Genomic DNA, 25031 nt, shown 5'->3' on the forward strand with positions numbered 1-25031 from the left:
CATAGCCACATGAACAGAAGACAGATAGACGGACCGGGGGCTCGCAGAGGCCCTGGGTGAAGCGGAAAACGGAACAGCGCACGACAAGAGTGCAGTTTTCAGGACCCCAGAGAAAGGAGACTAACCGCCTCGCGCCAGGATGCAGGGTCTGAGCTCACGAGCCCACGCTTTCTCGGTGGAAGCGTTGGTCGGTAAAACGATAAAGAGGATGAAGAAGGAGAACGGGAAGGACTCGAGCTCACCGGGAGACACAGAGACGGAGACAAGCTCTGTTCGACAGGAGACATACGAGCACGGTCGGTCAACTTTAACCCGCGCGCATCTCTCTATTTTACACACGCACTATTCTGCGACGAACTTGAATAAAAAGTCTTTTTTTTACAAGACAGAAAATGTATATAATAATGTAAAAATAAAAACAGTACAGTGTATTGGAGTGATGTCTTTGCTTCTTCTGAGAAGCACTGTCCAAGTAGTAAAATAGAAAACAACAACATGTTTTGTGGCTTTGTGTTGAGTTTGTAGGACTACACATTCCTAGCGTTTTTCACTTCAATGGTTTGTCAAATTGATGTGTTTTAATTAAAGGAAACAGCTGAAAGCTTTACACTTAAATGGAATCAAGCCAGCAGCATTCCGCATGTTCAGGATGCAACAGTTCTAATTTATCAACAACATAGAATGTCTTAAACTGTTCCTTTACACAAAAAGATTACCCAAACGACCAGAGGAGGAAGGCTGGTAACACGCCAAGAAGGCTGGGAGAGTGCGAATCTGAGCCGGGGAGAGAAGAAAGGACAAGGACGGGAGATAGTGACTCTAACCCGGGTAGAGAGGAGAGAGAGGTCCTGGTGGAGCTCCAGGGTTCGGATCTGTGGAGCAGGTTCCATGAGATCGGGACAGAGATGATTATTACCAAAGCCGGCAGGTAAAACTGACCCCTTCACACGCCTACCAAACTGTCAAATTACAGACCTTTACACAAGCTAGCTAAACTAGGTAAAACTCAGACCTTTACACACTAACACACAGTAGCCAATACACTACACTATGGACTAAACACTAATCAAACTGTTAATTCATCTGATTTACAGTATGAGTAATACACATTGGTCAGGAAAGAGGGCCGTACAATCGTATAGGCGTATAGGTGTGTGTTACAACAAGTCACTGATGTTGCACTTGCAAAAACATATTTTCTATAGCCTATTATGCAGGTAAATATTATATAGGCCTACAGCCTATTATACAGACCTATAGGCTATCATTCATTTATTTTTTAAATTTTACTAGGCAAGTCAGTTAAGACAAATTTGCAATGACGGCCTAGGAACAGTGGGTTAACTGCCTGTTCAGGAGCAGAACGACAGATTTGTACCTTGTCAGCTTGGGGGTTTGAACTTGCAACCTTCCGGTTACCAGTCCAACGCTCTAACCACTAGGCTACCCTGCCGCCGTTATTAGACAGGCCTATATTTTATTATACAGGCCTATAGCCTATTATACAGATTTATAGTCTATTATTCGATTGATGTGTACGAAATCTTTATGTAGGCTGTATCTACAGTTAGCAAATTGTATTTTCGTTGTATAAGATGAACGCCAAATTAAATGTACAGTTTACTGCAGCCTTTGAACTATTGAATGTTTATTTAATTTCACCAATAGAAACAACGTTTTTACACAGTTAAAACAACAACAGCAGTTTGTGCAGGTGGGGGAAAAATGCTAAAGGGCTTGTCGAGTATTTACTTTACAGGGTCAGTGCTACCCCGTAAAAACTACATGGGGATGCTTTTTTATCATTTTATAAAGGCCACTGGAATTTTTTCAAGTATTTTAGGGTTGTATTTTTTCATAGTATTTTAGGGTTGTATTTTTTCATAGTATTTTAGGGTTGTATTTTGTCATAGTATTTCTATAACTTTATATTCTTTGACTCTTATCATATAATTAACTATGTACACGCTTTATTCCTCAGGAATTAGAGCTCTGTTATTTTGTAATGACATTTTGGGGTAATTTTGTCATTTTAATTTCTTTGCATATTCTTTCACATTTTCATAACAGTTTCATAAAAGCGCATGTTATTCTACATAGCCTAAACATTTCATGACTTGTTGTAAATTCTATTATCTCTGTTGCTGCAAAGTTCTTTTTAAACATTTGATAGTCCTTTTTATGAGATGAGTAATGCCCTCGTGGCCTCAGAGATTCACCTTGACTGAGGCCCGCATTCTCTCTTTCACTGGTGTTACATTTCCAACGAATTTATCTGACGCATCAAAACACTGATCTCTGTTAGTTTTATTAGTTCTCCACACTAGCTGATATTTAATAACATTATGGATTGAATTAAATACGCTTATTATATGATGACCATTTAGCTCATTTGTCCTACTTTAAACTCTTTGTGTGTGTTTTCTACAGGAGGATGTTCCCGTCCTTGCGCGTAAAGGTGCGTAACTTGGACCCGTGCCAGCAGTACTACATCGCCATGGACGTTTTGCCCGTCGACTCCAAACGATACAGGTAGACCCTAAACGTATATGTAGCCTACAATTGTAAATTGCACGAAAGGAAATGGTCTCCTATTTTAGAAACGTACTTTAAAACCAGCGCATTATTGCATCAATAGGTATTTCCTTTGTTTTATTTCTTTGAATTAAGCTGCAATTATACTATATTTTTATACTATAAATCAAACATTTTACCCAATATACACACATTTAACGAGCACAGGGTGACAGTAGCGGTGCTTGGGTAAAATCACCGGGGAAGTCAAGCTAGGGGAAAAAGCCATATTACAACCAATGTGTTGTGATAAATGCGTTGTTTGCTCTATAACCTGCTAGTTCGCTCTATAACCTGAGACACTACATTTCAAGTTTTAATGTCACGTGCACAAGTACAGTGAAATGCAAATCTTGCAAACTCATAACCCATCAATGCAATAAAGAATAACATTTTTTTTTAAATACAAAAATAAAGATAATTAAGAATTAGAATTAGAATGGTCATGTAACAGTTACATGACCATAGCATGGTCAAACAAGTTAATATTTCTAACATTCTTCAACTACTAAACAACTATTGATTGAGAACACAGAAGAGTTACCACAAGTGGAAAATAAAACAGGAGCTGCCTCTATTGCAGAACCACATTAACATCATCTAATCACCTCTGCATCGTGTAATACAGCGCCAACTAAAATATTTCAAAAACCATTTAGAAATCAATGTAAGCTCAATACTATGTGCTTGTCCATGGTGCTGCTTGCTGTGTGTGTGTGTTTAAGTTGAAAAAACATGTTGACTCACCCTACTTGTAGAGAAATGCCAATGCCATCCTCCTGTCTTTCATGTTGACAAAACGGTCTATCACTCTGTCATACAGTACACCCTTTTAGTTTTTGTTGTCCTAACCTACCTGACTAAAATGCTTGCTAGATTGCCTAATTTCCTTTCATGGGCAACGATTAGCCAACTAGTTAACATTAGCCTCCTATGGCATAGCTTTGTAAGAGGAGAACTATGTGGTCACAATTCATTATTAGTCTTTTCATCTGTTGTTAGTGAAGCCAACTTGTCAACTCTAGGTGGACAATAGAGTTGAAGGTTATTCTATTCTGATATTCTATTCTGATATTGTGTTCTGATGTTCTGTTCTGATATTCTGTTCTGATATGATGTTCTGATGTTCTGTTCCAATGTTCTGTTCTCATATTCTGTTTTGATATTCTGTTTTGATATTCTGTTCTGATATTGTGTTCTGATGTTCTCATATTCTGTTCTGATATTCTATTCTGATATTCTATTCTGATGTTCTGTTTTGATATTGTGTTCTGATATTCTGTTCTAATGTTCTGTTGTGATATTCTGTTTTGATGTAATGTTCTGATATTCTGATCTTCTGTTGTGATATTCTGATGTTCTGTTGTGATGTTCTGTTGTATTTAGGAATGTGATGTTGTGATGTTCTGTTGTATTTAGGTATGTGATATTCTGATGTTCTGTTGTGATGTTCTGTTGTATTTAGGTATGTGATATTCTGATGTTCTGTTGTGATGTTCTGTTGTATTTAGGTATGTGATATTCTGATGTTCTGTTGTATTTAGGAATGTGATGTTGTGATGTTCTGTTGTATTTAGGTATGTGATATTCTGATGTTCTGTTGTATTTAGGTATGTGATATTCTGATGTTCTGTTGTATTTAGGAATGTGATGTTGTGATGTTCTGTTGTATTTAGGTATGTGATATTCTGATGTTCTGTTGTATTTAGGTATGTGATATTCTGATGTTCTGTTGTATTTAGGTATGTGATATTCTGATGTTCTGTTGTATTTAGGAATGTGATGTTGTGATGTTCTGTTGTATTTAGGAATGTGATGTTGTGATGTTCTGTTGTATTTAGGTATGTGATATTCTGATGTTCTGTTGTGATGTTCTGTTGTATTTAGGTATGTGATATTCTGATGTTCTGTTGTATTTAGGAATGTGATGTTGTGATGTTCTGTTGTATTTAGGAATGTGATATTCTGATGTTCTGTTGTATTTAGGAATGTGATGTTCTGTTGTATTTAGGAATGTGATATTCTGATGTTCTGTTGTGATGTTCTGTTGTATTTAGGAATGTGATATTCTGATGTTCTGTTGTATTTAGGAATGTGATATTCTGATGTTCTGTTGTATTTAGGAATGTGATGTTCTGTTGTATTTAGGAATGTGATATTCTGATGTTCTGTTGTGATGTTCTGTTGTATTTAGGAATGTGATGTTGTGATGTTCTGTTGTACTTAGGTATGTGATGTTCTGTTGTGATGTTCTGTCATATTTAGGTATGTGTACCACAGCTCTCAGTGGATGGTGGCAGGAAATACGGACCACTCCTGCATCGCGCCGCGCTTGTACATGCACCCGGACTCCCCGTGCGTGGGCGAGACGTGGATGCGTCAGGTGATCAGCTTCGATCGGGTCAAACTGACCAATAACGAGATGGAGGACAAGGGACACGTACGTCACATCTCTCTTTGTGATCTACAATCATTTAATCTACAGTGTTCTATTACTATCTGACTGCTAATCTATAGGACTTTATTCAACATGGCTGGAATGCTGTTTTAGCCAATCATCATCCAGGATCCAAACTGCCAGGTTTAAAACTACTTTTATAATCCGGGTAGTGTAGGTACTGGATGCTGATTGGATGGAAGCCATGGTATATCAAACAAGTCATTCTATTATAAATTGGTTACAAACATTATAAACTGGTTTCCAACATTATTAACTGGTTACCAACATTATAAACTGGTTAACAACATTATAAACTGGTTAACAACATTATAAACTGGTTAACAACATTATAAACTGGTTACCAACATTATAAACTGGTTACCAACATTATAAACTGGTTTCCAACATTATTAGAACAGTAAACAAGTCATTCCATTATAAATAGGTTACCAACATTATAAACTGGATACCAACATTATAAACTGGTTACCAACATTATTAACTGGTTACCAACATTATAAACTGGTTACCAACATTATAAACTGGTTACCAACATTATAAACTGGTTACCAACATTATTAGAACAGTAAACAAGTCATTATATTATAAACTGGTTACCAACATTATTAGAACAGTAAACAAGTAATTCTATTATAAACTGGTTACCAACATTATAAACTGGTTACCAACATTATAAACTGGTTACCAACATTATAAACTGGATACCAACATTATAAACTGGTTACCAACATTATAAACTGGTTACCAACATTATAAACTGGTTACCAACATTATTAGAACAGTAAACAAGTCATTATATTATAAACTGGTTACCAACATTATAAACTGGTTACCAACATTATAAACTGGTTACCAACATTATAAACTGGTTACCAACATTATTAGAACAGTAAACAAGTCATTCTATTATAAACTGGTTACCAACATTATAAACTGGTTACCAACATTATAAACTGGTTACCAACATTATAAACTGGTTACCAACATTATCAGAACAGTAAACAAGTCATTCTATTATAAACTGGTTACCAACATTATAAACTGGTTATCCGCATTATCAGAACAGTAAACAAGTCATTCTATTAGAAACTGGTTACCAACATTATAAACTGGTTAGCAACATTATAAACTGGTTACCAACATTATAAACTGGTTAGCAACATTATAAACTGGTTACCAACATTATAAACTGGATACCAACATTATTAACTGGTTACCAACATTATAAACTGGTTACCAACATTATAAACTGGTTACCAACATTATAAACGGGTTACCAACATTATCAGAACAGTAAACAAGTCATTATATTATAAACTGGTTACCAACATTACTAGACCAGTAAACAAGTCATTCTATTATAAACTGGTTCCCAACATTATAAACTGGTTAGCAACATTATAAACTGGTTACCAACATTATAAACTGGTTACCAACATTATAAACTGGTTACCAACATTATAAACTGGTTACCAACATTATAAACTGGTTACCAACATTACTAGACCAGTAAACAAGTCATTCTATTATAAACTGGTTAACAACATTATAAACTGGTTACCAACATTATCAGAACAGTAAACAAGTCATTATATTATAAACTGGTTACCAACATTATAAACTGGTTACCAACATTATAAACTGGTTACCAACATTATAAACTGGTTACCAACATTATAAACTGGTTACCAACATTATTAGAACAGTAAACAAGTCATTCTATTATAAACTGGTTACCAACATTATCAGAACAGTAAACAAGTAATTATATTATAAACTGGTTACCAACATTATAAACTGGTTACCAACATTATAAACTGGTTAGCAACATTATAAACTGGTTACCAACATTATAAACTGGTTACCAACATTATAAACTGGTTACCAACATTATAAACTGGTTAGCAACATTATAAACTGGTTACCAACATTATAAACTGGTTAACAACATTATAAACTGGTTACCAACATTATCAGAACAGTAAACAAGTCATTATATTATAAACTGGTTACCAACATTATAAACTGGTTAGCAACATTATAAACTGGTTAGCAACATTATAAACTGGTTACCAACATTATAAACTGGTTACCAACATTATAAACTGGTTACCAACATTATCAGAACAGTAAACAAGTCATTATATTATAAACTGGTTACCAACATTATAAACTGGTTACCAACATTATAAACTGGTTTCCAACATTACTAGACCAGTAAACAAGTCATTCTATTATAAACTGGTTACCAACATTATAAACTGGTTACCAACATTATAAACTGGTTAACAACATTATAAACTGGTTACCAACATTATTAGAACAGTAAACAAGTCATTATATTATAAACTGGTTACCAACATTATAAACTGGTTACCAACATTATAAACTGGTTACCAACATTATAAACTGGTTACCAACATTATAAACTGGTTAACAACATTATAAACTGGTTACCAACATTATTAGAACAGTAAACAAGTCATTATATTATAAACTGGTTCCCAACATTATCAACTGGTTACCAACATTATAAACTGGTTACCAACATTATAAACTGTTACCAACATTATAAACTGTTACCAACATTATAAACAGGTTACCAACATTATAAACTGGTTAACAATATTATAAACTGGTTACCAACATTATTAGAACAGTAAACAAGTCATTATATTATAAACTGGTTCCCAACATTATCAACTGGTTACCAACATTATAAACAGGTTACCAACATTATAAACTGGTTACCAATATTATAAACTGGTTAACAACATTATAAACAGGTTACCAACATTATAAACAGGTTACCAACATTATAAACTGGTTAACAATATTATAAACTGGTTACCAACATTATTAGAACAGTAAACAAGTCATTATATTATAAACTGGTTCCCAACATTATCAACTGGTTACCAACATTATAAACTGGTTACCAACATTATAAACTGTTACCAACATTATAAACTGTTACCAACATTATAAACAGGTTACCAACATTATAAACAGGTTACCAACATTATAAACTGGTTACCAACATTATAAACTGGTTACCAACATTATAAACTGGTTACCAATATTATAAACTGGTTACCAACATTATTAGAACAGTAAACATGTTTAATAATGACAGCAACCAATTTATAATTACAATAAGGCTCCTCTTGGGTTGGTGGTACATGGACAATATACCAGGGCTAAGGGCTGTGTGCAGGCTGTACTCCGCATTGCGTTGTACATAAGAACAGCCCTTAGCCGTGGTATATTGGCCATATACTACACCTCCTTATTGCTTAATTATATTCCATCACTGTATTTTATGGTTCAAGAATAAACAGTTTACTGAAAGAGGCTTCAAACTATCTGAGATGAGAAATGTTTTGTTAGAAAAAAGGCTAGAGTCATGATGAAAGTTAAAATGGCTACTGCATGGTGATGGTGTCCGATGAGTCACATCACCTAACCCTAACCTCCAAAACACAACATACATGTCCAAAATGCATTTAATATCTATATTGTACTGATGGACATCACATTGACCTCGTTCTCTAAATGACTCTCTTGGTTCAGATCATTCTACAGTCAATGCATAAGTACAAGCCTCGCGTCCATGTGATCCGCCACAACCCCCAGCTGGACCTATCAAAAATCCCCTCGCTGCCCACTGAGGGTATGGCCAGCTTCTCCTTCCCAGAGACAGAGTTCACCACCGTGACAGCCTATCAGAACCAACAGGTACTTTCTCTCAGCCAGTCAGAACCAATAGGTACTGCCTTACCAATCAGAACTAACAAGCACTTACTGCGTCAGCCAATCAGAACTGCCAATCAGAACAGTCTATCAGAACCAAAAGGTAGTTAACTCAGTTATTGAAAATATGATTTTTGTATTAATGCTAACACAGTATAATGGAACAGGGACTATGGCTTCACTGTGGTCTGAACTAGAAAATCAGTATAATGGATCAGGAGGACTGGCTTCACTGTGGTGTAAACTAGATACTCCGTAGAATTAATATGGAGGACTGGCTTCACTGTGGTCTAAACCAGAAACTCAGTAGAATTATTAATGAGGATTGGCTTCAATGTGGTCTAAACTAGATACTCAGTAGAAGTAATATGGAGGACTGGCTTCATGTGTGTGTGTGTGTGTGTCCATGTGACCGTGGTGTTGCCTGTGGTCCCTGCAGTAACAGAAGACTCTCGTGGATTGGCAGCAGCTCTCTTCATCAGGGTCCACTTCACTTCTGCTGGATGCATAATAATATAGAAAGCCACACGCACACACACCATCTGTTCAGGACAGAAACACACACACACCATCTGTTCAGGACAGAAACACACACACACCATCTGTTCAGAACAGAAACACACACACACCATCTGTTCAGGACAGAAACACACACACACCATCTGTTCAGAACAGAAACACACACACCATCTGTTCAGGACAGAAACACACACACACCATCTGTTCAGAACAGAAACACACACACACCATCTGTTCAGGACAGAAACACACACACACCATCTGTTCAGAACAGAAACACACACACACCATCTGTTCAGGACAGAAACACACACACACCATCTGTTCAGAACAGAAACACACACACACCATCTGTTCAGGACAGAAACACACACACACCATCTGTTCAGGACAGAAACACACACACCATCTGTTCAGGACAGAAACACACACACCATCTGTTCAGGACAGAAACACACACCATCTGTTCAGGACAGAAACACACACCATCTGTTCAGAACAGAAACACACACACCATCTGTTCAGGACAGAAACACACACACACCATCTGTTCAGGACAGAAACACACACACACCATCTGTTCAGAACAGAAACACACACACACCATCTGTTCAGGACAGAAACACACACACCATCTGTTCAGGACAGAAACACACACACCATCTGTTCAGAACAGAAACACACACACCATCTGTTCAGAACAGAAACACACACACCATCTGTTCAGGACAGAAACACACACACCATCTGTTCAGAACAGAAACACACACACACCATCTGTTCAGGACAGAAACACACACACCATCTGTTCAGGACAGAAACACACACACCATCTGTTCAGAACAGAAACACACACACACCATCTGTTCAGGACAGAAACACACACACCATCTGTTCAGAACAGAAACACACACACACCATCTGTTCAGGACAGAAACACACACACCATCTGTTCAGGACAGAAACACACACCATCTGTTCAGAACAGAAACACACACACACCATCTGTTCAGGACAGAAACACACACACCAGAATGTCTATTTTTCATGTATGATGAGAGAGAAGTGAAAAATGTCCTAAATGACCAGGGGATTGGATGCTCCCTACCCAGCCGTGAACCCCTTGCACCCTCCTAAAGGCATTCAAAACCATTTCAAAAATGTTTTCCTGGTAACCTGTTCCAATCACCAGGCGCACGGCTGTCCATTTGCAATATGTTTCATTGGGCATTTACCATCACGAATTTGACATGCTCAAAAATACTGCAGAAATGCTAAATTTACTGGCCCGATGAACTCGGGATGGCCGGGCATTGATAGTGGTTCCTCTCCGTTGCTCGTTGTGTTGATTTTATCATGTCCATTTGGTGATGTTTTTTCACTGTTTAAACATATTGCAAATGGACAAATGTCAGCCAGCAAGTCAGCGTCCATCATTCAATTAAATATCATTCTGACACCAAACTGATACAGACCGACACCAAACCCACTTTTTCCATCTCGTTTAGAAGCCAACTATCACATATTTCAGAGCAGGCCCAAAATTCATAGCGCCTTCTGTTTAACTTGCTTCTGCTGGAAGTGGTTTTGGAGGGCCGGTAGGAGGCACTCTTTCCTCTGGTCTAAAGAATTGGGGACACTGCCCTGTGTAGGGTGCCGTCTTTCAGATGGGACGTTAAAACGGGTGTCCTAATTGTCTGAGGTCATTAAAGATCCCATGGCACCCCGGTGTCCTGGCTAAATTCCCAATCTGGCCCTCAAATCATCATGGTCACCTAATAATCCCCAGTTTACAATTGGCTCATTCATCCCCCTCCTCTCCCCTGAAACTATTCCCCAGGTCGTTGCTGTAAATGAGAACGTGTTCTCAGTCAACTTACCTGGTAAAATAGTGGAAAAAAATATGTATATTTTTTAAACTTCTTATTGGCAGGTGGAACGGTAGCGTCCCACCTGGGCAACATCCGGTGAAAGACGGAGACGGAGAATCGTAATTGTCTTTACTGGAAAAAAATACCAAAGAACACATTCTCATTCACGTGCTTGGAATACCGACAGCCAAAATGGGAGCCACCTAGAAAAACTACAATTTCTGGCTCATTTTTCCAAAAACCAGCTCTTTCTAAAGACGGTTGACATCTAGTGGAAGCCCGGGAACTGCAATCTGGGAGGACTTCGCATTATAATAAAACTGCAATCTGGGAGGACTTCGCATTATAATAAAAGTGACAGCCATTGTAAATAGTGGTAAGCTGAATCTTTTTTTGGGGGGGATGGCTTGTCCTCTGGGTTTTGCCTGCCATATCAGTTCTGTTATACTCACAGACATTATTGTAACAGTTGTAGAAACTGTAGAGGGTTTCCTATCCAAATCTACCAATTATATGCATATCCTAGCTTCTGGGCCTGAGTAACAGGCAGTTTACTTTGGGCACGCTTTTCATCCGGACGTGAAAATACTGCCCCCTACCCAAGAGAGGTTAAACCATAATAAGAACTTAAAGTAGTTACGTAGGCCTATGTGAGGCGATCCCGAATCCCGAGTTTCTGCTCAATAGGTCATTCGGTGCCTGAGCAGCTACCTTAACCTCTAGTGACACCCCATCCCGTGAACGGGACCGTTGTCATCATCTGACACTAATTAGCATAACACAACGGACGTAAATATTCCTAGAAAATATTCCTATTCATGAAAATCACAAGTGAAATATATTGGAACACAGCTTAGCCTTTTGTTAATCCCCCTGTCATCTCAGATTTTCAAAATATGCTTTACAGCCAAAGCTAGACAAGCATTTGTGTAAGTTTATCGATAGCCTAGCATAGCATTATGCCTTGCTAGCAGCAGGCAACCTTGTCACGAAAATGAGAAAAGCAATCAAATTAAATTGTTTACCTTTGATGAACTTCGGATGTTTTCACTCACGAGACTCCCAGGTAGATAACCAAAGTTCATTTTTCCCAAAATAATTTTTTTTAGGCGAAATAGCTCCGTTTGTTCTTCATGTTTGTCTGAGAAATCGACCGGAAATTGCGGTCACGACAACGCCGAAAAATATTCCAAATTAGCTCCATAATATCGACAGAAACATGGCAAACGTTGTTTATAATCAATCCTCAAGGTGTTTTCAAATATCTATTCGATAATATATCAACCGGGACAATTGGTTTCTCAGTAGAAGCGATTGGAATAATGGCTACCTCTGTATTTTACGCGAGAATTTCTCTGGGAGCATCAGGTGACCACTTGCGCAATGAAGCCGCCTAAGGGTATTCTTCAACATAAATCCGTAAAACTAAGTCACAATGCTGTAGACACCTTGGGGAATACGTAGAAATTGTAATCTGGTTGATAGGGCATTCACAGCACAATAGGGACGCATCGGAATGCACGGCTTTCAAAAGATGAGTCACTTCCGGATTGGATTTTTCTCAGGCTTTCGCCTTACAGTTTTGGAAACTTTAGAGTGTTTTCTAGCCTAAGCTGTCAATTATATGCATATTCTAGCATCTTGTCCTGACAAAATATCCCATTTAATTTGGGAACGTTATTTTTCCATAAATGAAAATACTGCCCCCTAGTACCAACAGGTTCATTGGTGCTGAAAATCCACGTTTTCCGGGTGTTGCTACGGGGTCCTTGGATGAGCTATCGGACAGAAATGTTAGGGTCTGTCTCTATGGGCTGAGGCGGTTTCAATGCACCTAGTCTTGCAACTCTGGGACTTTTCAAAATGTCGTCATTTTCGTGATGGTCAAAATGAATTGAAGTTATTGCAAATATACGAGGCTGTTTCTCAGTCAGAGAACCTTCTAGAGCCACATAACTCACCACGAACTATCGAGCACTAGAACAGGTTTCTAAAGTTTCAGAGCTCTAGGTCTGATGGTTATTTGATAGTTCGAATGAAGGTAACTACACACTGTGTCATTCCGTACTTGCTGTGTGTGTGTGTGCGAGTTTTTCTTGGAAATCTTGGAAATGACTGATTTACAGTTCATGAGGGTTGCCTAATCACACATATGAAGTTTTGGAAAGATGTGACCTTTTTAACCCTTTGAAACAACCCCTACAGAATATTGAGTTTTAAGTCTATACGTAAAGAATTGAATTATTTACGGAAGGTTGAATGAGTGTGTGTTATTACAGAAAATCACAGAAATCTCGCAGAGCTCCGAAACACACCTTAACAGATTCTTCTGAACACACTGCAACTGGATCTGTAACTTTTTTGGGGAAAAAAAACACATTTCTTTGAGCATCACCAATTCTACATTGTACGATTTCTCGTAAATTACGATAGATAAATGGCTGGTTCTTTTTTTCCGAACTCTGTAGGTTCATGTACTTTGACGTGAAGTGGACAAATTATCTCTCTATTTTCGTTTTTGACCTTTAATCCCAGAAAAATAGCTTTAACTCAAAAAGCGTTGAGGCCTCGACGCAATCTTGTTTCTGGGCTAACAGCCCATTAGACCAAACCTATGTTCCCCGAGTTTCGTTTTCGAAGTATTTTCCATTTAGGAGAAATGGCCATGTCATGATTGGTGATGTTTTGTACATTTGCAATAATAAGCCATTCGCCATCTGGTGAAATTTACAGGGACAGCAGAAAAATGACCAAAATTTGAAAATGTTATAAAACGGAAACCGAATGTCCGAGAGACTTAATTCGATGACATCCCGGAAGATCTGGCCCTGGTGCACGGCCAGAGGCCATCTGCGAATTTTAAAAACATTCTAAATGGAGTTTCTCATCGATCATACAGCAAATGCCAAAAAGTGCCCTTCATGTATGAAAGGCTGGGTTGCCCAGCAGGGATCTCCTGTCCTCTGAAGAATGTCTGATGGTAGAGTGGATACTTTGTATTACTGTCATCGTGTGGTAGAAGAGATACTTTTTCAGTCATTTACAGCTGCTGCTGCTAACTCAACGGCTAGGAGGTATCACTTCTTTAGTGAATAAGAGTTCAAAGTTCATACCAAGTTGCCATACTTTGAGCTCACGCTGAGGTTGGCTTAGTTCTGTAGTTGATATTAGCCCTTTTATCGTCTGGACAGCAGTCCTCACGTCCTTGGGAACACAAGTTGAATTTTACGTCAACGGGCTTTTGTAGTGGTGGGAGAAAAGGGCGTGTTTCATAGTTCGCAGCCAATGTCTGTTCACTTGGGCGGGGCCACTGAGTGAGCAGAGTTTTACTTTATGAAAACCATTCTCTCATTTAGAAGCTAAAATACATTTAATCTTTTCACAAATAGTTTTATATTTAAACATTTAATAAATTGCACAACAATTCCATGTGAATCTGAGTGAATCTCACTGGTGCTACATTACTACTATCATCACATCACTATAGTGACATGACTACTATCATCACATCACTGTAGATACATTAACAATATAATTGCACTATTACAACTACATTACTACTATCATCTATCATCAAGCTGAAGATGACGCCGATAGCCATGGCCACTCTGTTTCTGTCTCCTGAGCAACTTTGCAGTATTTTATTCTCACATTATTAGCTCAGAGCGTTTTTTTATTATTACATTAAGCCGGGAAGAACTTTGGGATATTAGAGCAGCGGTAACTGACTGTTAAACCAAATAGGGATATCTTCTGTATATCACCCCTGCCTTGTCACAACACAACTGATTGGCTCAAACGCATTAATTAAGAAGGAAAGAAATTCCACAAATCTACTTTTACAAAATTCACCTGTTAATTGAAATGCATTCCAGGTGACAACCTCATGAACCTGGTTGAGAGAATGCCAAGAGTGTGCAAAGCTGTCATCGAGGCAAAGGGTGGCTACTTTGAATAATCTCAAATATAAAATACATTTGGATTTGTTTAATCCTTTTTTGGTTACTACATGGTTCCAAATGTATTACTTTATAGTTCTGATGTCTTCACAATTATTACAGAATGTAGAAAATAGTAAAAATAAAGAAAAACCCTTGAATGAGTAAGTATGTCCAAACGTTTGACTGGTACTGTAGGTCATATTGTTCCTGGCCCTGACCCCTGCTACTATGACAAGCTGTGACTTGGGAAACCATAGCTCCTACTAAACCGGCTTTTCCCAAACTGGGGTCCAGGTACGATGCCGTCGGGGGTATGCCAAATAATTTGTATTTGTATTTATTATGGATCCCCGTTAGCTGCTGCCAAAGCATCAGCTACTCTTCCTGGGGTTGAGCAAAATTAAGGCAGTTTATACCATTTTAAAACATTACAATACATTCACAGATTTCTCAACACTCTGTGTGCCTAGTCAAATAATTAACATCCAATCACATTAACCGTTACTCTCTCGCGGGGATTCCACTAACGGTCCATATGTAGCCAAACGTAGCTGCTACTCATTCCCTTTGCTTGAAAATGTATAAATGGTTACAAAAAGTAACAACAACACAAGCTGTTCTGCTTCCACGAGCACATCCAATGCCTCAGTAATTCTACATGTTGTTAGCCCAGATAGCATGAACACTGACAGTTGTGAATCTGATGCAGCTGAAGAGCTACTGCCCCCTTACCCAGGAAAGCACCAAGCTACTGTCCCCTTACCCGGGAAAGCACCAAGCTACTGGCCCCTTACCCGGGAAAGCACCGAACAACAGACAGGGACGTTGGACCATTGAAGAAGCGCAAAAATGATGAGGACTACATTGATTTGGGGTTGACTTACACTACCGTTCAAAAGTTTGGGTGTCACTTAGAAATGTACTTGTTTTTGAACAAAAGCAAAACATTTTTGTCCATTAAAATAACATCAAATTGATCAGAAATACAGTGTAGACATGGTTAATGTTGTAAATGACTATTGTAGCTGGAAACAGCTGATTTTTAATGGAATATCTACATAGATGTACAGAGGCCCATTATCAGCAACCATCACTCCTGTGTTCCAATGGCACATTGTGTTACCTAATCCAAGTCTAGCACTTTAAATGGCAAATTGATCATTAGAAAAACACTTTTGCAATTATGTTAGCACAGCTGAAAACTGTTGTTCTGATTAAAGAATCAATAAAACTGATCTGACCTTTAGACTAGTTGAGTATTTGGAGCTTCAGCGATTGTGAGTTTGAGTACAGGCTCAAAATGGCCAGAAACAAAACACTTTCTTCTGAAACTCGTCAGTCTATTCTTGTTTTGAGAAATGAAGGCTATTCCATGCGAGAAATTGCTAAGAAACTTAAGATCTCGTACAACACTGTGTACGACTCCCTTCACAGAACAGTGCAAACTGGCCCTAACCAAAATAGAAATAGGAGTGGGAGGCCCCGGTGTACAACTGAGCAAGAGGAGAAGTACATTAGAGTGTCTAGTTTGAGAAGCAGGCGCCTCACAAGTCCTCAACTGGCAGCTTCATTAAATAGTACCCGCAAGACACCAGTCTCAACTTAAACAGTGAAGAGATGCTGGGATGCTGGCCTTGTAGGCAGAGTTCACAAAGCTGTGACTTTGGAAACCATAGCTCCTACTAAACCATGTAGGTTATATGCCTAACCCTCTGTCTGTCCTGATTTGTTGTTTGTGCTGTCAGATCACCAAATTGAAGATTGACAGGAACCCATTCGCTAAGGGCTTCAGAGACCCAGGACGGAATAGGTAAACAAAGACAGCTATAAAGTGTCTACATCACACCATATTCTCCATGTAGTTCACTTAACACTTCTGAATGCTCCCTCTGTGTAGGGGCGTGTTGGACGGCCTCATGGAGTCCTATCCCTGGAGTCTGGAGTTCAAACCATTTACTCTACAGCTACAAGGTGAATGGCTACTGACAGACAAACACAGACCTATTCCGACACTCACTTATAAAAGTAAAACTAAGAACAATTCGTCTTCGAAGTCTCAATCACAGACATTTACATTATATTGTTGTTAATCTAACTCTAGTTATGGTCATTAATCTACCTCTAGTTATAGTTGTTAATCTACCTCTAGTTATGGTTGTTAATCTAACTCTAGGTATAGTTGTTAATCTACCTCTAGTTATGGTCGTTAATCTAACTCTAGGTATAGTTGTTAATCTAACTCTAGTTATGGTTGTTAATCTAACTCTAGTTATGGTCGTTAATCTACCTCTAGTTATGGTCGTTAATCTAACTCTAGGTATAGTTGTTAATCTAACTCTAGTTATGGTCGTTAATCTAACTCTAGGTATAGTTGTTAATCTAACTCTAGGTATAGTTGTTAATCTACCTCTAGTTATGGTTGTTAATCTACCTCTAGGTATAGTTGTTAATCTACCTCTAGGTATAGTTGTTAATCTACCTCTAGGTATAGTTGTTAATCTACCTTTAGTTATGGTTGTTAATCTAACTCTAGGTATGGTTGTTAATCTAACTCTAGGTATAGTTGTTAATCTACCTCTAGTTATGGTCGTTAATCTAACTCTAGGTATAGTTGTTAATCTAACTCTAGTTATGGTCGTTAATCTAACTCTAGGTATGGTCGTTAATCTACCTCTAGTTATAGTTGTTAATCTACCTCTAGTTATGGTTGTTAATCTAACTCTAGGTATAGTTGTTAATCTACCTCTAGTTATGGTCGTTAATCTAACTCTAGGTATAGTTGTTAATCTAACTCTAGTTATGGTTGTTAATCTAACTCTAGTTATGGTCGTTAATCTACCTCTAGTTATGGTCGTTAATCTAACTCTAGGTATAGTTGTTAATCTAACTCTAGTTATGGTCGTTAATCTAACTCTAGGTATAGTTGTTAATCTAACTCTAGGTATAGTTGTTAATCTACCTCTAGTTATGGTTGTTAATCTACCTCTAGGTATAGTTGTTAATCTACCTCTAGGTATAGTTGTTAATCTACCTCTAGGTATAGTTGTTAATCTACCTCTAGTTATGGTTGTTAATCTAACTCTAGGTATGGTTGTTAATCTAACTCTAGGTATAGTTGTTAATCTACCTCTAGTTATGGTCGTTAATCTAACTCTAGGTATAGTTGTTAATCTAACTCTAGTTATGGTCGTTAATCTAACTCTAGGTATGGTCGTTAATCTACCTCTAGTTATAGTTGTTAATCTACCTCTAGTTATGGTTGTTAATCTAACTCTAGGTATAGTTGTTAATCTACCTCTAGTTATGGTCGTTAATCTAACTCTAGTTATGGTCGTTAATCTAACTCTAGTTATGGTCATTAATCTAACTCTAGTTATGGTTGTTAATCTAACTCTAGTTATGGTCGTTAATCTAACTCTAGGTATAGTTGTTAATCTAACTCTAGTTATGGTTGTTAATCTAACTCTAGTTATGGTCGTTAATCTACCTCTAGTTATGGTCGTTAATCTAACTCTAGGTATAGTTGTTAATCTAACTCTAGTTATGGTCGTTAATCTAACTCTAGTTATGGTCGTTAATCTAACTCTAGGTATAGTTGTTAATCTAACTCTAGGTATAGTTGTTAATCTACCTCTAGTTATATGGTTGTTAATCTACCTCTAGGTATAGTTGTTAATCTACCTCTAGGTATAGTTGTTAATCTACCTCTAGTTATGGTTGTTAATCTAACTCTAGGTATGGTTGTTAATCTAACTCTAGGTATAGTTGTTAATCTACCTCTAGTTATGGTCGTTAATCTAACTCTAGGTATGGTCGTTAATCTACCTCTAGTTATAGTTCTTAATCTACCTCTAGTTATGGTTGTTAATCTACCTCTAGTTATGGTCATTAATCTAACTCTAGGTATAGTTGTTAATCAAATTAAATCAAATCAAATGTATTTATATAGCCCTTCGTACATCAGCTGATATCTCAAAGTGCTGTACAGAAACCCAGCCTAAAACCCCAAACAGCAAGTGGTGTAGAAGCACGGTGGCTAGGAAAAACTCCCTAGAAAGGCCAAAACCTAGGAAGAAACCTAGAGAGGAACCAGGCTATGTGGGGTGGCCAGTCCTCTTCTGGCTGTGCCGGGTGGAGAATATAACAGAACATGGCCAAGATGTTCAAATGTTCATAAATGACCAGCATGGTCAAATAATAATAAGGCAGAACAGTTGAAACTGGAGCAGCAGCACGGCCAGGTGGACTGGGGACAGCAAGGAGTCATCATTTCAGGTAGTCCTGGGGCATGGTCCTAGGGCTCAGGTCCTCCGAGAGAGAGAAAGAAAGAGAGAAGGAGAGAATTAGAGAACGCACACTTAGATTCACACAGGACACCGAATAGGACAGGAGAAGTACTCCAGATATAACAAACTGACCCTAGCCCCCCGACACAAACTACTGCAGCATAATTACTGGAGGCTGAGACAGGAGGGGTCAGGAGACACTGTGGCCCCATCCTATCTAACTCTAGTTATGGTTGTTAATCTAACTCTAGTTATGGTCGTTAATCTACCTCTAGTTATGGTCGTTAATCTAACTCTAGGTATAGTTGTTAATCTAACTCTAGTTATGGTCGTTAATCTAACTCTAGGTATAGTTGTTAATCTAACTCTAGGTATAGTTGTTAATCTACCTCTAGTTATGGTTGTTAATCTACCTCTAGGTATAGTTGTTAATCTACCTCTAGGTATAGTTGTTAATCTACCTCTAGGTATAGTTGTTAATCTACCTCTAGTTATGGTTGTTAATCTAACTCTAGGTATGGTTGTTAATCTAACTCTAGGTATAGTTGTTAATCTACCTCTAGTTATGGTCGTTAATCTAACTCTAGGTATAGTTGTTAATCTAACTCTAGTTATGGTCGTTAATCTAACTCTAGGTATGGTCGTTAATCTACCTCTAGTTATAGTTGTTAATCTACCTCTAGTTATGGTTGTTAATCTAACTCTAGGTATAGTTGTTAATCTACCTCTAGTTATGGTCGTTAATCTAACTCTAGTTATGGTCGTTAATCTAACTCTAGTTATGGTCATTAATCTAACTCTAGTTATGGTTGTTAATCTAACTCTAGTTATGGTCGTTAATCTAACTCTAGGTATAGTTGTTAATCTAACTCTAGTTATGGTTGTTAATCTAACTCTAGTTATGGTCGTTAATCTACCTCTAGTTATGGTCGTTAATCTAACTCTAGGTATAGTTGTTAATCTAACTCTAGTTATGGTCGTTAATCTAACTCTAGTTATGGTCGTTAATCTAACTCTAGGTATAGTTGTTAATCTAACTCTAGGTATAGTTGTTAATCTACCTCTAGTTATATGGTTGTTAATCTACCTCTAGGTATAGTTGTTAATCTACCTCTAGGTATAGTTGTTAATCTACCTCTAGTTATGGTCGTTAATCTAACTCTAGGTATGGTCGTTAATCTACCTCTAGTTATAGTTCTTAATCTACCTCTAGTTATGGTTGTTAATCTACCTCTAGTTATGGTCATTAATCTAACTCTAGGTATAGTTGTTAATCAAATTAAATCAAATCAAATGTATTTATATAGCCCTTCGTACATCAGCTGATATCTCAAAGTGCTGTACAGAAACCCAGCCTAAAACCCCAAACAGCAAGTGGTGTAGAAGCACGGTGGCTAGGAAAAACTCCCTAGAAAGGCCAAAACCTAGGAAGAAACCTAGAGAGGAACCAGGCTATGTGGGGTGGCCAGTCCTCTTCTGGCTGTGCCGGGTGGAGATTATAACAGAACATGGCCAAGATGTTCAAATGTTCATAAATGACCAGCATGGTCAAATAATAATAAGGCAGAACAGTTGAAACTGGAGCAGCAGCACGGCCAGGTGGACTGGGGACAGCAAGGAGTCATCATTTCAGGTAGTCCTGGGGCATGGTCCTAGGGCTCAGGTCCTCCGAGAGAGAGAAAGAAAGAGAGAAGGAGAGAATTAGAGAACGCACACTTAGATTCACACAGGACACCGAATAGGACAGGAGAAGTACTCCAGATATAACAAACTGACCCTAGCCCCCCGACACAAACTACTGCAGCATAATTACTGGAGGCTGAGACAGGAGGGGTCAGGAGACACTGTGGCCCCATCCTATCTAACTCTAGTTATGGTTGTTAATCTAACTCTAGTTATGGTCGTTAATCTACCTCTAGTTATGGTCGTTAATCTAACTCTAGGTATAGTTGTTAATCTAACTCTAGTTATGGTCGTTAATCTAACTCTAGTTATGGTCGTTAATCTAACTCTAGGTATAGTTGTTAATCTAACTCTAGGTATAGTTGTTAATCTACCTCTAGTTATATGGTTGTTAATCTACCTCTAGGTATAGTTGTTAATCTACCTCTAGGTATAGTTGTTAATCTACCTCTAGTTATGGTTGTTAATCTAACTCTAGGTATGGTTGTTAATCTAACTCTAGGTATAGTTGTTAATCTACCTCTAGTTATGGTCGTTAATCTAACTCTAGGTATGGTCGTTAATCTACCTCTAGTTATAGTTCTTAATCTACCTCTAGTTATGGTTGTTAATCTACCTCTAGTTATGGTCGTTAATCTAACTCTAGGTATAGTTGTTAATCAAATCAAATCAAATCAAATGTATTTATATAGCCCTTCGTACATCAGCTGATATCTCAAAGTGCTGTACAGAAACCCAGCCTAAAACCCCAAACAGCAAGCAATGCAGGTGTAGAAGCACGGTGGCTAGGAAAAACTCCCTAGAAAGGCCAAAACCTAGGAAGAAACCTAGAGAGGAACCAGGCTATGTGGGGTGGCCAGTCCTCTTCTGGCTGTGCCGGGTGGAGATTATAACAGAACATGGCCAAGATGTTCAAATGTTCATAAATGACCAGCATGGTCAAATAATAATAAGGCAGAACAGTTGAAACTGGAGCAGCAGCACGGCCAGGTGGACTGGGGACAGCAAGGAGTCATCATTTCAGGTAGTCCTGGGGCATGGTCCTAGGGCTCAGGTCCTCCGAGAGAGAGAAAGAAAGAGAGAAGGAGAGAATTAGAGAACGCACACTTAGATTCACACAGGACACCGAATAGGACAGGAGAAGTACTCCAGATATAACAAACTGACCCTAGCCCCCCGACACAAACTACTGCAGCATAATTACTGGAGGCTGAGACAGGAGGGGTCAGGAGACACTGTGGCCCCATCCTATCTAACTCTAGTTATGGTTGTTAATCTAACTCTAGTTATGGTCGTTAATCTACCTCTAGTTATGGTCGTTAATCTAACTCTAGGTATAGTTGTTAATCTAACTCTAGTTATGGTCGTTAATCTAACTCTAGTTATGGTCGTTAATCTAACTCTAGGTATAGTTGTTAATCTAACTCTAGGTATAGTTGTTAATCTACCTCTAGTTATATGGTTGTTAATCTACCTCTAGGTATAGTTGTTAATCTACCTCTAGGTATAGTTGTTAATCTACCTCTAGTTATGGTTGTTAATCTAACTCTAGGTATGGTTGTTAATCTAACTCTAGGTATAGTTGTTAATCTACCTCTAGTTATGGTCGTTAATCTAACTCTAGGTATGGTCGTTAATCTACCTCTAGTTATAGTTCTTAATCTACCTCTAGTTATGGTTGTTAATCTACCTCTAGTTATGGTCGTTAATCTAACTCTAGGTATAGTTGTTAATCAAATCAAATCAAATCAAATGTATTTATATAGCCCTTCGTACATCAGCTGATATCTCAAAGTGCTGTACAGAAACCCAGCCTAAAACCCCAAACAGCAAGCAATGCAGGTGTAGAAGCACGGTGGCTAGGAAAAACTCCCTAGAAAGGCCAAAACCTAGGAAGAAACCTAGAGAGGAACCAGGCTATGTGGGGTGGCCAGTCCTCTTCTGGCTGTGCCGGGTGGAGATTATAACAGAACATGGCCAAGATGTTCAAATGTTCATAAATGACCAGCATGGTCAAATAATAATAAGGCAGAACAGTTGAAACTGGAGCAGCAGCACGGCCAGGTGGACTGGGGACAGCAAGGAGTCATCATTTCAGGTAGTCCTGGGGCATGGTCCTAGGGCTCAGGTCCTCCGAGAGAGAGAAAGAAAGAGAGAAGGAGAGAATTAGAGAACGCACACTTAGATTCACACAGGACACCGAATAGGACAGGAGAAGTACTCCAGATATAACAAACTGACCCTAGCCCCCCGACACAAACTACTGCAGCATAATTACTGGAGGCTGAGACAGGAGGGGTCAGGAGACACTGTGGCCCCATCCTATCTAACTCTAGGTATAGTTGTTAATCTACCTCTAGTTATGGTTGTTAATCTAACTCTAGTTATGGTCGTTAATTTAACTCTAGGTATAGTTGTTAATCTACCTCTAGTTATGGTCGTTAACCTAACTCTAGGTATGGTTGTTAATCTAACTCTAGGTATGGTTGTTAATCTACCTCTAGTTATGGTCGTTAATCTAACTCTAGGTATAGTTGTTAATCTAACTCTAGTTATGGTTGTTAATCTAACTCTAGTTATGGTTGTTAATCTACCTCTAGTTATGGTTGTTAATCTAACTCTAGTTATGGTTTTTAATCTACCTCTAGTTATGGTCGTTAATCTAACTCTAGGTATAGTTGTTAATCTACCTCTAGTTATGGTTGTTAATCTAACTCTAGGTATAGTTGTTAATCTAACTCTAGGAATAGTTGTTAATCTACCTCTAGTTATGGTCGTTAATCTACCTCTAGGTATAGTTGTTAATCTACCTCTAGTTATGGTGGTTAGGATAACTCTTATTATGGTTGTTAATCTAACTATAGTTATGGTTGTTAATCTATCTATAGTTATGGTTGTTAATCTATCTATAGTTATGGTTGTTAGTAAAACTCTTATTATGGTTGGTAATCTATCTATAGTTATGGTTGTTAGTATAACTCTTATTATGGTTGTTAATCTAGGTGTGTTTTGGTTATTAATCTAACAATAGGTACGGTTATTCATCTTGTTTTTAAACCCCTTCTGTTGACTTGTTGTCTTGTCTCATCAGGAGGTAGCTGTGGGTCTCCAAGCAACTGCACTTCTCCTCTGAAGAGCCTTGTCCCTCTCTCCTGTCCTCTGACCTCTCACCCCTTCACCCTCTCCTCCTTCGCCTGCCCCGACACCAGCCTACACTCCTTTTGTCTTCCCCTCTGCTGCAAGACGTCCCCCTTCTCCCCCATTTCCCCCCTGCCAGCCAGACCCTACCCTTCCCCCCGACGCTACTCCCCCCTGCCGCCCCTCCTCTCGGCCCTGCCAGGGAAGAAGGCTCCAGGCTTCAGTGCTCTGTGTCTTCAGGGGGGCATTCCTGGACATCCTCCCAGCCTGCAGCCACACCCCCTACAGGCCCCTCCCTCTCACAGCTCCCCGCGGGGACCTGGCCCTCACTACCCTCACCGCTCCCACCCAGACCCAGCTCTCCCGTACTGTCTGTACCGCTCCAATCTACCCAGAAACGCTCACCTCGCTGCTTTCTCATGCCACGCCAAACTGGCTGACAGCACCACAGACTGTCTGCTACGCCAGACACCCTGGAACACCACCATCAACCACTGCCTCTGACATCTAAACCCTGACCCTTCCTTACCCTTACCCTAACCTAGCAATAACAAGTAGCCCTTATCCTGGAAACCATAGCGCCAGGGAGATGTATCAGACCATCATCTACTAGAGCTGTATCAGACCATCATCTACTAGAGCTGTATCAGACCATCATCATCTACTAGAGCTGTATCAGACCATCATCTACTAGAGCGGTATCAGACCATCATCATCTACTAGAGCTGTATCAGACCATCATCATCTACTAGAGCTGTATCAGACCATCATCTACTAGAGCGGTATCAGACCATCATCATCTACT

General features: G+C 38.7%; 1 protein-coding gene across 1 annotated transcript; it reads left to right on the plus strand.

Moving 5' to 3' along the window:
• tbx22 (T-box transcription factor 22) lies at nucleotides 1-24730 on the plus strand. Its single transcript, XM_031791326.1, has 9 exons — nucleotides 1-296; nucleotides 712-928; nucleotides 2431-2532; nucleotides 4840-5014; nucleotides 8609-8773; nucleotides 16865-16929; nucleotides 17017-17090; nucleotides 24180-24182; nucleotides 24366-24730. Exons 1-9 carry the CDS (start codon nucleotides 140-142, stop codon nucleotides 24728-24730), a joined length of 1323 nt encoding a protein of 440 aa, XP_031647186.1. The 5' UTR covers nucleotides 1-139.
• Nucleotides 24731-25031: the final 301 nt, after the last annotated feature.

The sequence above is a fragment of the Oncorhynchus kisutch genome, linkage group LG15 (genome assembly GCF_002021735.2).
Source record: "Oncorhynchus kisutch isolate 150728-3 linkage group LG15, Okis_V2, whole genome shotgun sequence".
Classification (NCBI taxonomy): domain Eukaryota; kingdom Metazoa; phylum Chordata; class Actinopteri; order Salmoniformes; family Salmonidae; genus Oncorhynchus; species Oncorhynchus kisutch.